A 15,126-nucleotide genomic window follows, 5' to 3' on the forward strand; every position below is an offset into this window, starting at 1 on the left:
TTCTGGCTCCTGGCTTCAGATCGGCCAAGCTCCAACCGTTGCAGCCTTCTGGGGAGTAAACCAGCAGATGAAAGACCTTTGTCTCTGTCTCTGTCTCTGTAACTATACCTCTCAAATAAATAAATAAAACCATAAAAAAAAAAAACACTTGCCTACACAAAGTTATTCAAACATGCAGACTTGATTAGAAAAAAAAAAAAAAAAGGCCTGGACACCCATAATTTCTGGGTTGTATTGAAGCCTACAGGATGCCAAGTGCTATACTAGGTGTTTTAGATACTAGTTCATTCTTAATCACAGGAAATAGGTATTAAAATCTTCATTTTATAAATTTAAAAAGTGAGGCTCAGAGATATAACTACATGATAGGCAACAAAGCAGAGACCAGATCTATTACTCTAACACTTATGTGCTTTCTGCAAGTTACAATAGTTTCAATCATAAAACTATCTTCTCAAAGCCAAGAGAGTAAATTGTCAGAAAGAATACACAGTGCTGGGGCCGGCAGTGTGGCATACCAGGTAAAGCCACTGCCTGCAGTGCCAGTATCCCATATGGGCACCAGTTCGAGTCCCAGCTGCTCCACTCCCGATCCAGCTCTCTGCTATGGCCTGAGAGATCAGTAGAAGATGGCTGGCCATTGCAGTCATCTGGGGAGCGAACCAGCAGATAGAAGAGCAATCTCCCTCCCTCCCTCCCTCCCTCCCTCCCTCTCTCTCTCTCAGCCTCTCTATAACTCTGCCTTTATAAAAAATAAAAATAAAAACAGTTATCAACAGTTGTCCCCTAGGAGGTAGAGGGCTAGTTCTGGAAACAGTTTTGCTGTCACCACTGAGAAGTGCTGCTGACACCTAGTGGATAAAAGCCAGGGACGTGACTAAACATCCTACAACACATAGGACAGCCTTCACAACAAAGAATCATCTTGCCCAAAATGTCAATAAGCACTTTGGTTGAGAAACACTGCTCTAGAGAACCATTATTCAAACACTGTTACACATGCTCTTCAGTATGAAAACAAAGGACAATCCTGACACAGGCACAACACAAACACTTGAAAAAAATCTCAGGAAACAGTATTCCCCTCTCTAACCTGTGATGTACTGTAATACTCTAATACTTTTCCACTTTATTTTTAATGCTGTTTCTGTCCAACAGAGTTGTTTTATGGCCTACTAATGGACATTACAATATTTTTTTAAATTTTTTAATATTTATTTATTTGAAAGGCAGAGTTTGAGAGTTAGTTGGAGAGGGAGAGGGAGATTTCTTAAATCCATTGGTTCACTCCCCAAATGGTCTCCCAAACGACTGGTTCACTCCCTAAACCACCAAGATTTGGCCAGGCCAATGCCAGGAGCTTGGAACTCCATCAGGGTCTCCCACATGTGTAGCAGGGGCCCAAGCAGTTCGGACATAATCCCTGGCCTTTCCAGGCACATTAGCAGGGGGATGAACTGGAAGTGGATGACTCAAATCGGTGCTCATATGGGATACTGGCATCACAGGTGGCAGCTCAGCCCACTGCACCACAATGCCAGGCTCCTTTTAGGGTATATTTTGAAAAACAGAATAGAAAGATTCCTAGCGATCTACATTGTTATACACTATGGTGCTTCACAAATTCAATAAGGATTCAACACAGAACATGATACACATAATCAACAAATAGTAACAGTAACATGTCACTGTATAGATTTCAAAAGATTTTATAACTTTCTACTGCAAACACTTTGCAACCTAAAACATTACAGCCTGGTTTAAAGGGGATTATCAAAAGCATTGTTTCATTAAAAGACAGAAAGCTCAAAATTAGACATGAAAATAATATATAAAAACACAAAACCCTGTCTACTCCACCAGGTTATTTTCATTTTATCAAGGCAGACTTACATTCAGCGAAGAAACTTGAACCCAAATTAATAAAATTAGAGATGAAAAAGGAAATTTAACATCAGACACCACAGAAATAAAAACAATCATCAGAAATTACTACAAAGAGCTTTATGCCAACAAACCAGGAAAACTAGAAGAAATGGATAGATTCCTGAACATACACAACCTAACTAAATTGAGCCATGAAGGCATAGAAAACCTAGGACATAGAAAATCTAAACAATTTCCAAGGTGGAAATTGAATCAGTAATAAATACCCTCCCAACAAAGAAAAGCCCAGGACTACATGGCTACACTGCTGAATTCCTCCAGACATTTAAAGAATTAACAACAATTCTTCTCAGGCTATTCAAAACAATTCAAAAGAACGGAATTCTCTCAAATTATTTCTATGAAGCCAGCATCACCGTAATTCCTAAACCTGAAAAAGATACAACAAAGAAAGAACACTACAGACCAATTTCCCTGGTGAACATAGACGCAAAAATCTTCAACAAAATTCTAACCAATCAAATCCAACAACACATCAGAAAGATCATTCAACAGGAGTAAGAGGGATTTATTCCTGGTAAAAAGGGATGGTTCAACATTACCAAATCAATGTGATATATCACATTAACAAACCGAATAATAAAAACCACATGATTATATTAATAGATGCAGAGAAAGCATCTGATAAAATACAACACCCTTTCATGATGAAAACTCTAAGCAAATTGGGTATAGAAGGAACAATCCTCAACACAATCAAGGACATTTATGACAACAGCATTTCTACTGAAAGGTGAAAAGCTGAAAACTAAGATCAAGAACCAGACAAGGATGCCCACTCTCACCACTGCTATTCAATGTAGTCCTGGAAGTTTTAGCCAGAGCTATTAGGCAAGAAAAAGAAATCAAAGGGATACAAACTGGGAAGGAAGAAGTCAAATTATCCCTATTTACAGATGCCATGATTTTATATAGAGAGGATCCAAAGGCTCCACCAAGAAACTACTGGAATGCATAGAAGAGTTTGGCAAAGTAGCAAGATATAAAATCGATACACAAAATCAACAGCCTTCATATACACAGCTAATGCACAGTTGAGAAAGAACATCTATGATCAATCCTGTTCACAATAGCTACCAAAAAATCAAATTCCTTGGAATAAATTTAACCAAGGATGTCAAAGATCTCTATGATGAGAATTACAAAGCATTAAAGAAATAAAGATAGAAAAAAATATTCAATATTCATGGATTGGAAGAATAAATATCATCAAAATACCCATACTACCAAGAGTAATTTACAGATTCAATGTGATACCAATCAAAATACCGAGATATTCTTCTCAGATATAGAAAAAAAAATGATGCTGAAATTCATATGGAAACACAGGAGATCCCAAAGAGCTAAAGCAATCTTATACAACAAAAACAAAGCCAGAGGAGCTGGTGCACAGTGGGTTAGCGCCCTAGCCTGAAGCACAAGCATCCCATATGGGTGCCAGTTTGAGGCCTGGCTGCTCTACTTCTGATCCAGTTCTCTGCTATCACCTGGAAATGCAGTGAAGGATGGCCCAAATCCTTGGGCCCCTGCACCCACGTAGGAGACCCAGAGGAAGCTCCTGGCTCCTGGCTTCAGATCAGCACACTCTGGCCATTGCAGCCAACTGGGGAGTGAACCAGCAGATGGAAGACCGCTCTCTCTGTATAACTCTTTCAAATAAATAAATAAATCTTACTAAAAAAAAAAAAGGAGGCATCACAATACCTGATTTCAACACGTACTACAGAGCAGTAATAATCAAAACAGCTTTGTACTGGTAAAAAAAAAACAGATGGATAGATCAATGGAAAAGAACAGAAATGCCAGAAATAAACCCAAGCATCTACAACCAACTGCTATTTGACCAAGGAGCTACAACCAATCTCTGGAGCAAGGACAGTCTCATCAACAAATGGTGCTGAAAAACTGGATCGAACACCAGCAAGACCCCTAGCTCACATCTTACACAAAAAATCCACTCAAAATAGATTAAAGACCTAAATCTACAATCCAACACATTCAAATTATTAGAGAACATTGGGAAAACCCTGCAAGACATTGGTACAGGCAGAGTTCTTGGAAAAGACCCCAGAGGCACAAGCAATCAAAGCCAAAATCAACAAATGGGATTACATGAAACTGAGTAGCTTCTGTTCCACAAAAGAAACACTCAGGAAAGTGAAGAGGCAACAAACAGAATGGGAGAAATTATTTGCAAACTATACAACTGATAAAGGATTAATATCCAGAGTATCTAGAGATCAAGAGACTCAACAACAACAACCCAGTTAAAAATGGGCAAAGCACTTAGACATTTTTCAAAAGAGGAAATCCAAATGGCCAACAGACATAAGAAAAAAAATGCTCAAGAACAATAGCTGTCAGGGAAATGCAAATCAAAACCACAATGAGGTTTCACCTCACCCCAGTTAAAATGGCTTTCATACAGAAATCAACAAACAACAAATGCTGGCAAGGATGTGGTGAAAAAGGTACCCTAATTCACCATTGGTGAGACTGTAAACTGGTAAAGCCACTATGGAAGACAGTATGGAGATACCTAAGAAATCTGAATGTAGACCTAGCCATTCCACTCCTGGGATTTACCCAAACCAAATGAAATCAGCATAAGAAAGAGTTATCTGCACCCCCATGATTATAGCAGCTCAATTCACAATAGCTAAGACGAGGAATCAACCAAAATGCCCGTCAACTGAAGACTGGATAAAAAAAATTTATGGGATATGTACACCACAGAATACTACATAGTGGTGAAAAAAGATGAAATTGGTCATTTCCAAAAAAATGGATGAATGTGGAATACATCATATTTAGCGAAATAAGCCAGTCAGCCCCAAATGAACAAATACCCTCCCTGAGCTGTGATAACTAATAGAGCACCTAAAATGAAATCTGTAGAAGTGAAACTGACATTTTGAGAAGCAATGACTTGAACAGCCCTCGTCTTGACTACTGAGGAAGTTTTTGGGTTTTTGTAAATACTATTTGTTGAACTCTTTTCTTAGCATAGAGTTAATCATACGTGTATAAAGTCAACTGAAAATAGATCTCAGTGAAAAATAAGAATGGGAATAAGAGAGGGAGGAGGAAGTTTGTAACTGTAAAGCTGCATATATTCCTATGGACTTACTTTTAAGGGTAGTTTAAAAACTTGTCATGGGACTCCAAATCCCAATAACCTTGGTGTTAATAATGCCATCTTAATTGTGAAAGGGATCATATTAAGTGTTAAAGTGAATATATAGATAGGATTAAGTGTTAAAGTGATCATATAAACTGGATCAAGTGCCTGGTAATAATAACAATGGACAGAATTAAAAAGGAGAGAATGTTCCAACGTGGGAAGCAGTCCACACAGCCGATTAGCATGACAACAATCGCTCTGCTCTAAGTAACACTCTGACCTCAGAATCAGCCCTTAAGGCTTCCTGGTGTGGCTGAAAAGCCCATGAGAGCATTTCAGGCATGGAAAGCCAAGACACTGTGGCAAAAAATGTTCTACATGAAAGATCTCTGTGAGTGGAACCCCAGCTGAAAGAAGTGACCATCAAAGAAGTATGTACTTTTCTCTAAGGAGGGGAGAACTTCCACTTTGTTTATGGCCTTGTCCAAATACTGAAGGGGTTTGTGGACTCAAAAGGCTTCCACAGCCTAGCTTCTTCCACAGCTCATGTCAAGAACCTCAGGTAGTCACTGACATCATACATAAGAGTGTAGATTGTTAAATTAACAGGAGTCACTGTTCACTAACTGCCCATGCAGGACCTCTGTCCTCAATGAGTTGTATGATGAGAGTTAACTGTAAAACTAGTTCTCAGTTTTGTGTGTGTATCTGTGCACAAATTGTTGAAATCTTTACTTAGTGTAGAATTGGTCTTCTATGTACAAAGTTAACTGAAAATGAATCTTAATGGAGAATGGGGCTGGCAAGGGGAGGGGGGGTGGCAGTGTGAGTGGGAGGGCAGGTCTGGTGAGAAGAATAACTATATTCCTAAAGTTGTACTCATGAAATTTTTATTCCTTAAAAAATAAATTTAAAAAAAGTTTAATATAAAAACAAAAAAGTCACTTGAAAATAGATCTTTGTAAAAAATAAGAGTGGGAATAAGAGAGAGAGGAGGTAGAGGGGTGGGAGTAGGGGTAGAAGAATCATCATGTCCTAAAGTTGTAATTATGAAGTGTATGAAGTCTGCAACTATAAAGCTGTATAGTTTTGTATAAAAAACGAAATATAAAAGGTTATGTTAAAAAGAAACTTTAGCACTATCTAGTCAAATTTACTTTCATAGATGGAAAACTGATGACTCACACGTAAACTGTTTTGCACAAGATCAAAAAGCTAGTAGTATGTAGCAGAATCACTGAGGTAATGCAAAAAAATACGCACTTCAGTAGAGTAAAATAAAATTCTTACTATTAAAATTCAGGCTCCACTAATTATTCGATGAATGAGTTGGATAAGTCATTTAGCCACTAGGACTGTTTCCTCATTTTTAAATGAAGTATAATACTTAGGAGTTTTTGTAAGGATTAAAATATAAGCACATAGAAAGAACTCATTAAATTCCCCTTTCCTTCTTCTCTTGGCTCTCAATTCAATATTCTATCACACCAGTCTTCACAACTAGTCAGTAAATTTCTACATGTAAGCAGAGTACTGAGAAAAGCAAGGAAAAATGATCACAAAGCTATGTTCATTCAACTTTTTTAAAAATACTGTATTCAAATCATTCTGGAATTACTTCCTTCTCAGAATTTTGGTCATAAAACAGCCTTTATAAAACAATAAAATGGATGGCATTTTTAGTATATTTAACTGGAAAACTTGGGTATTCTCTAAGGCTACCACCAATTTAACTTCTTAACTGGTCTACATATAAGTCTGAGAATGTTTTGGACTACCATATCCTTACAACCACCACTTACTTTGTCTTCAGGAATCAACTCAGATGAAGATACCACTCCTGACACTTCAATGTAAAACTGACCACATACCTCCCTTTGCTCTCACAAACCTATCTGGATTTCTATCCTAGCACAAATGTCATTACATACTAGATTGTGAACTCCTTTAGAGACCATATCTCACTTTGCCAACAAGAGCTACTACAGGTGGGACTGACAGAAGAAACTCTCATTGAGAGAAGTAATGGTATTAAATTTTCAGAATTAGAGAAAAGACGGAGGAACTGGAGTACTACCAGAAAAGGATGTCACTGAATGCTAATCTTTCTCTAAAATCATCCTAATTTTGAGGTTAGTGTATTAGCAAAAGAAAAAAATATTTCTTAGCAGGTTGTGAACCCAAAAAATTAGAAACTACTACGGTTTCATACATAGAAAATAAAGCTAGGAGCCATAATTCTCACATGGATTTCCATCTGATCTATCCCTCTTTATGTAACATTGACCTAGCTAATCTATGCCTACAAATCCCCAGCTGTACATAGAAATACCCCATCTGCCTTACCTATCTCAAAAGATACAGTCTGAATAACAAAACTGAAAAACCTTTCCCGGAAGCCTTTTATAAATATAAAGGAATTCATGGAAAAAGTATTAAACTAGGTATTATACAGCAATAATTAAAAGTCTATATAAATAAATAATTTTAAGTATAGAGCTGCCATAGTGGCACAGCAGGTTAAGTCACCACTTGCACATCCCATATCAGAGTGCAATTTCAAGTCCTGGCTACTCAGTTTCTGATCCAGCTCTCTACTAATGCTCCTGGGAAGACAGAAGATGGCCCAAGTGTTTTGCCCCTCCCTCCCACAGTGGAGACAAGGATGGAGTTCCTGGTTGCTGGCTTTGGCCTGGCCCAATTGGATGCTGCAGCCAACTGGCAAGTGAACCAGCAGATGGAAGATCTCTTTCTAATAAATCTTTTTTTAAAAATAAATTTAAAAAAAAATTCCAACTAAGTATTAAATGACTGATTTGTTGCTAGTAAACACACAGATACTTCCAAAATATTCTGCAGTTGAAAAATTCAATGTTGAAAATAAAAGTAACTTCTTTATAACTATTGGATGTTTAAAGTAAAAATGTGGAATACAGTAAAATGACATTATTTGTGCCTTTTTACTTTAACTTATAAAAACTAGTTTTAACTTTGCATAGATTCATTGTTGCCTGTTTGGGTTGGATAGCCTTGGTCTATACAATTAAAGAATGGTGATGTTAGAAGTTGAGATGACAAGTGAATAAAAATAAACAAGGCACTCTTCCTTTAATTCCTTTAAAACAGTTTAACCATCACTTTATATTTATTTTTCCACTCTACGTCCCAAAGGACATTCTGAGAGCTTTTCATTGACTACCACTATTGAGAAGAAATCCAGGTAAAAAATTTCTACATAGTTAAATCACCTTGGTCCCAGTTCAAGAAACTGGACTTTTATCTTCATGATGAAGCAGTCTCATTAATTATATCTAATTAGTTCAGTTAGTGATAATTTGGACTTAAGCTATGCCAAATTCAAATGCTTTATTAAACTAGATATGGAAGAAGAAACATTTCACTACTGAAAATCTTATTTTTGAGTTTTTTTAAGGTAACAGCATTTTCAAAATTTGTTCAAATGTTCTCCATCACCAAGAGCCACAAAAATAGCGAATAACTCCCACAAAATTCTTAAATAAGGCTAGTTAATGTAGTACACAACTAAATGTGATTTTGGGGGAGGTGTCACAATTATTTGGGAGTCTGATGAAAGCTACAGATCCCCTAGGAAAACGTAGACATGCATAAACTTTTCCATATAATATCAGGTGATGTCTGGACTACCTCGCCCAGTCTAACCTTGGGAGAAAACCTTGGTTTCTGTAAGTCCTTATTAACCTCTTTAAGTCTGACAAAATATAAAACCTGTCTATTTTTTTCTTTTCTGCAATTAAAGGATATTGTTAGAATGAACAAAATTCAAGGCCAGAAGGGATAAAAACACAATACAGCTAACTGGAAAATTCAGGGTTACACAGTTCTGCTTAAGATTTATCCATTCCTTCGGCTTCTCCAAGATACAGGGTTCTCTCCCTTGGTCACAGTCTGCACTCACCTGGAGAACCTTAAATCAGGAACTCCATGTCTGGTTCCAATCTCAAGGTCTTAATTTTAGTGGTTTGAGTACCAGGAGTTTTCACAGCTTTTGGAGTAATTCTAAGAATCAACCAAGGTTGAGAATCACTGGGCTAAATAGCCCTAGTGTTTAAAACTACATCTGAATATAGTATCATATAATTTTCAAAATGTAGGGAGGGAGAGGATGGTTGTGGGGCAGGGGTGCTAAAACCTGAAATTCAATCTCAGCGCTTGAAGCGGCTGGTCCTGAGTGTGGCCTAGCATCCAACTCAGCGGAAATCCTCCGAAAACCTCTCCGGGTTGCAAGACACCCCTGATTTCTGCCGAAGGCGTTCTCCTTAATGGTAGGTAATTCCTGAAAATTCGTCAACGTTGATCTCTCTGTTTCAACAGCAATCATTTAAATGCCTTTCATGTGGCTCACTTCTACAAGTAACAGGACTGAGGACTGCGTGAAGTTTTCAGGGCTTCCACGAGATCTCCCCTAACAGAGGTGGAAACGGTTACATTTTCCTTAGCTCGGGAGCCGAAGGCCCTGAACTTTCTGCACAGAACTGGTTCTCCAGCCTAAGCTGCAGCAGTAGAGAGTCCAAAACAGTGTCTCACAATGGGTTAAACCAACTTTCCCCGGGGTCCCTCTCAACAAAATCTATACCTCCAGTGAACGCTCTGAGCAATACAATTTGGGAGGCAGAAAGATGGCCATAAATGAGAAGCGAAGGCTCCCAAGTTCTTCAACCTCCCAAATCAGCCGGCGGAGAAACTAGCAGGACAAACTGAGCAGCGGGAACCTGGGAGACGCCGCCGCCCGAACCGAACCAGGACGCAAGCGACGGGGTTTACGAAGAGCGCCGGGGAGCCCCGAAACCGACCCGGGGGGCGAGGCCGCCTGGAGCAACGGGGAGCCCGCCGCAGGTGGCCGGCCCGAGTCCCCGAGGGCCCCTCGCCCCCGGGGGCAGCTGCGGGAGGCCCGGCGCGGCGTTCGGGCTGACCCCGCGGCCGGCGGGGGGCGCGGGCCCGGGCAGCGCCCCCTCCCCTCAGCCCGCCAGGCCCCCGGGCGCAAGGACGCGGCCGGGCCGGGGCCGCGCCGCCCGCCCCGGCTCCCTGGGGACGGTGCGGAGAGCGCTGACAGCTGCGCGAGCGGCGGCGGCCCAGGGGGCGGCGGGCGCCGCGCAGGCCAGGCCGCCCCGGGGCCCCGGCCCGCTCCTCCCGCCTCCCGCGCCGCCCGGAGCAGGAGGCCCAGCGCTCGGTTACCTTGTCGCAGTAGAGCCCCACGAGCTGCTTCATCCGCCAGTGCGGGGCGGTAAAGACGTCCACCTCGTCAGGGAACGGCGCCATCGCCACTGCCTCAGCCTCTGCCTCCGCAGCCGCGGCCGCCGCCTCTCCATAGACACCCTCGCCGCGGGGCAGAGGCGGCGCGCCCCCATGCGCATGCGCCCGCCCCGTCGGCGCGCGCGCCCGGGACGCTCGGCCGGCGGAGTCGCGGGGGCGCGCCGGCCGCCGCCATGCGGTCAGCGCGGGTCACGTGACCGGGCGCGCGCGGAGGCTCGCGGCTGCCACCTCCCTCCTCCCACTCTCGGTCTTTCTGGTTCTCGCATGTGGGGGAAGAAACCAAGCATTTTTCATTATTTGTTGCACCGCATGAAAACACACTGTCTGAGGGGCGGGGGTGCACTCGGCGCGTCTCCTCGTAGCCTCTGCCCACCAGGCCTTGAGGCCCAGGCCGTTGAGCACAATGGCCGCGCTCGCCCTGGGAGTTCGACCTGGGGCCCTCGCCGAGGTGTCCCGTCGGCCTGGGGGCGCCGGAGCTGCGCAGGCCCGGGCCCTCCCGCGCCGCTGCTTGCTCCCCCGCCGGCTTGCGAAGGCCCGGGCTTGGCTCCCGGCCCGGCGGGGACTCCATGGTCTTGCAACCCATTGCAAAGGCGGCGGTGCGTGGGCCGGCGCGCGGCCTGGGAGTGCGGGGCAGGGCGGCCAGCGGTGTCCAGGGGGTCCAGGGGCGAAGCCCGCAGCTGTTGGCCCGGTGGGGGCCCTGGGCGAGGGGGACGGGCGGGTCATCGAGGACCGCCTGCGGGGCAGGACCTCGGCCCAATCCCTGCTTTGTAGGGGGGCCCAGAGGACGGAGTCTTAGACAAGGTCATTGCGGAGGCCCAGGTCAGTTTCTGTTTTCCCCACGTGCCTTTTCCGTTCCTGCTGCTCAACCTCGGCTGGCTGGCTGCAGAACCGATGGACGCACAGGGAAATGGGAAGAGAACAGGCAAGGCTGAGAACTTGGGTAGAGGATATCATTTTGCTTAACAGCCATCAGTTCCAGGAGGACAGGAGTTAAAATATGCTGTGGGCACCCTCCTATTGCTGTTCCGTGACAACGTGGAGGTTCGATGAATATCCAACAAATTATGGAGTAGGAAGTACGAAAGCAGCTTGGAGGGAGGGGACTGCCTTCTTTCGACTGACATTTACCGGCAGGCCATGTGGGCGGTGGTTAAAAACACTCTGGAGGTGAAGTTAGATTCCTGGTTTTGCCAGGGGCCTGTTGTACAACCCTCAACCCTCGACAAGCTTTGTGACCTCTCTCTACCTCAGTTTTTTCCTCTATAAAATGGAGACGATAATACCTACATCAGGATTTTTATAACGAGTAAGTTCGTATATTTGAAATACTTAACAATAGCACTTTGTAAGCCTATAATAAGTACAATCTGTGAGCTATTAGTTCTAAAACAGGTACACCTATATGAAATGGAGTCTTGAAGACCTTGTGCTAATTGCCCAAGGCCCTACAAATTAGTTCGTCTTTTTTTTTTTTCTCTGCACTTTCACTAAGGCTCTGCCTCTGTATTTTTTAATATCTGCCAGAAGACATTTCCTTATTTGCCTTCTGTTTCTTTACTTCATTCTGATCTTTTAACCCAGCTATCTTGGAATGTAGAACCACACCTCTAGTGAACCAGTCACAGGGAAATGAGCTTCATGAGAACGGGCCCTTTGTTTTATCCTCAGCACTTAGAATACTGCCTATCATACAGGTGGAACTCAATAAATATTTGTTAAGTATTTCATGACCTATTTTCATGGTATTCTGCAATATCCTCATTTTAACTTTTAAATCACCTTGCTGTAATTCCCATTCACTTCTGTTTGTATTATTAACTCATATACGTAAAACCAGGGACTTTTTTTTTTTTTAAATAAGTGCTTTACAACAAAAAACTCCATGCACAAATGTTCACCTTCACCCAGATCTGAAGCTGTATAGTATCTGAAGTTGAATAGTATTACCAGCCACGTTGGACTCTGACCATTTCCGGGAATTTAAGATGACAAAATGAAAGAAATAAAATGATAAAAATAAGACTTGTTGGTTATTTTTTCCTTCTAAGAAGCTGTTAACATTAGCTCCAAATGCTGAATAATGTGGCAATTAATCACTTATATATCCAGAATAAATGATTGACTTATATTAAACTTTAGCCCTAGAGAGAAGACATTAATCAATGTAGTATCTTTACTGTAGGTTGCTAGAACAACTGCAGCTAGAAACTGTGTTTAAGATAAAGATTGTTGGTCTGCCGGTGCCGCGGCTCACTAGGCTAATCCTCCACCTTGAGGCGCCGGCACACCGGGTTCTAGTCCCAGTCGAGGCGCCGGATTCTGTCCCGGTTGCCCCTCTTCCAGGCCAGCTCTCTGCTGTGGCCCGGGAGTGCAGTGGAGGATGGCCCAAGTGCTTGGGCCCTGCACCCAATGGGAGACCAGGAGAAGCACCTGGCTCCTGCCTTCGGATCAGCGCGATGTGCCCGCCCCAGCTAGCCGGCCGCAGCGGCCATTGGAGGGTGAACCAACGGCAAAGGGAAGACCTTTCTCTCTGTCGCTCTCTCTCACTGTCCACTCTGCCTGTAAAAAAAAGGGGGGGGGAGGGGAGATTGTTGGTCTAATCACCTCTCCGTATGATGCCTTTGGTTATATGACAGCACTGGAATTCTACCAACCTGCTAGGTGGTGGCCTCTATAAGGAGACTAGATGACTCAAATGAAAACAGTGCCTGCAACTTCTGATCGCTCTCTAGACTCTTCCTACTCTCACTCTCTGGAAAAGTCAAGTCATTCTCTGGTAACCAAGATACGAGGACACGAGGCCTCTTCTGTAATATTTTCCAACCATAGTTTTGCAGACTCTGGGGTTATTAGTCAGGGAAGGTCAATTCTCAGGCATTGTTAACTGAGGCTCTGACAGCCCTTTACCCACTAGGGGTTTCCTGGTGAAAATAAGCAATGAAAAAAATTTGCAGTTGCAAAATAGAAACAATCCTAATTTTGTACCAGCTGAACCTCATTGTCATTCAAAATAGCCAATCAACAACTGCTCTGGGCAGTCTAAATTGACTTAGAGGTAAAGCTTTTAGTGTGGATCATAGTATTTCAAAAGAAAGACAGTGAGTTGAAATGCAGTGGCCCAATGCTACTTTTTTTTTTTTTTTCATTTTCCTTTAGTACACTTCATGGGTAAGTGAACTTTAGTGAATAAAATATATATACCTACATGTGTGCATATGTTATATATTTTTCTTCTGAGACCACTCTCCTTGGCCTGCAGTTGGCTGCCTTCTCAGAGTGCCCACACGTGGCCTTTTATCTGTGTGTGTGTGTGTGTGTGTGTGTCTGATGTCTCTGTATGTGCTACCCTCCTATTTTAAGACACCAGTCAAATCAGATTAGCCCTCTCCCAACCACGTCATTTTTAGGTACTCAAGCTCTTTAAAATCTCATCTCCAAAGGAGTTACATTCTGAGGTACTGGGGGTTAGGACTTTAAAATAAAAATTGGGGGAAAACAAATTAGCCAATAACATTGGAAATAAAAGTTTATTCCAAATATACAATCCTCCCTTTCTCACAATGAGAAAAAAATGGAAACAAATAAATGTCCATCAGTAGGATATGAAGTAAACTATAGCACATCCATTCAATTGAAAAGTATGGATCTGTTAAAATGTATGATACATTTCTATTTGTTGCTACTGTATGAAGCCAAGATTTATATAAAGTAAAATAATAAAAGATTTTTAAAACACTGTTAAATATGCTGTAATTTGTGAAAAGAAAGTTTCTAGAGTTTTACAGCAGAATTATGAGCAGGGGTATTGAGGTAGGAAGCAGTAAAATTACTTTTGTAAATCTACAGTTTAGGGGCCGGCATTGTGGCATCACATATGGGTGCCAGTTGGAGTCCTGGATGCTCTGCTTTTTATCCAGCTCACTACTGATGTGCCTTGGAGAGCAATGGAAGAAGGCCCAAGTGCTCGGGTCCCTGCATCCATGTGGGAGACCCAAATGAAACTCCTGGCTCCTGGCTTTGGCCTGGCCTGGATGCAGCCTTTGTAGTCATTTGGGGAGTGAACCAGCAGATGAAAGATAAACTCTCTCTCCCTCTCTCTCTCTCTTTCTCTCTCTCTGTAACTCTTTCAAATAGATAAATAAATCTTAAAAAAAAAAAGGTGTAAAAGAAAAAGGGACAGATAGAACACAAGTAAAAAAGACAGGGAAAAAGCAGACTAAAGGAAAGAAAAAAAAAATAAAGATACAGGTGGAAGTGGAAAGAAAACTGTCATTAAAATATATGGCAGACTTAATATGCACCAGGCACTGTAAATGTTTTCCATGAGTTATCACATGTAATCCTCACAATATGTGAAATTCTCTACTATTTTTCTCATTTCACAAGTAAAGAAAATGACATTCAGAGTCATTGACCCATGGAAGTTTGTAGCAGTTGATTTCTTAACAACGTTGCAGTGGATTCCTTTCTGAGAGGAGGAGCATGGTGGGGGCAAGAGGCAGGGAGTTACCACACCAGGAGTCAGGTGAAAAGCGGGCTTGAGGCAAGCAGCCTACAGACTCCTTTATTTCATTTGGTACAACAGCTTATGTAGCCAAGACCAGCCAATCCGGTCTATGCCCCAACCAATCACAGCCTGTTGCCAGGCAGTTTCCAAAGCCATCCAATCACAGCCTGTTGCCAGGCAGGCTCCGTTGCCAGGTGGGTTTCAAAGCCATTCCTGAGTAACTGATGCTCGCTTGCCAGCGGCCATCTTGGCATGG

At 42.5% G+C, this 15,126-nt stretch overlaps 1 protein-coding gene across 2 annotated transcripts in view; it reads right to left on the reverse strand.

Moving 5' to 3' along the window:
* The window catches only part of FBXL5 (F-box and leucine rich repeat protein 5), a 61,882-nt gene extending 51,391 nt beyond the window's left edge, over positions 1-10,491 (reverse strand). The window contains exon 1 of one of the 2 annotated variants that reach the window (XM_051830211.2): positions 10,286-10,491. In XM_051830211.2, coding sequence (XP_051686171.2) covers positions 10,286-10,369 — 84 coding nt within the window. In that variant the 5' untranslated portion in view covers positions 10,370-10,491. The remainder of the gene's footprint in view (positions 1-10,285) is intronic. The other variant, XM_051830210.2, reaches the window with a different exon arrangement.
* Between the last annotated feature and the right edge of the window lie 4,635 nt (positions 10,492-15,126).

The sequence above is a fragment of the Oryctolagus cuniculus genome, chromosome 2 (genome assembly GCF_964237555.1).
Source record: "Oryctolagus cuniculus chromosome 2, mOryCun1.1, whole genome shotgun sequence".
Lineage (NCBI taxonomy): Eukaryota > Metazoa > Chordata > Mammalia > Lagomorpha > Leporidae > Oryctolagus > Oryctolagus cuniculus.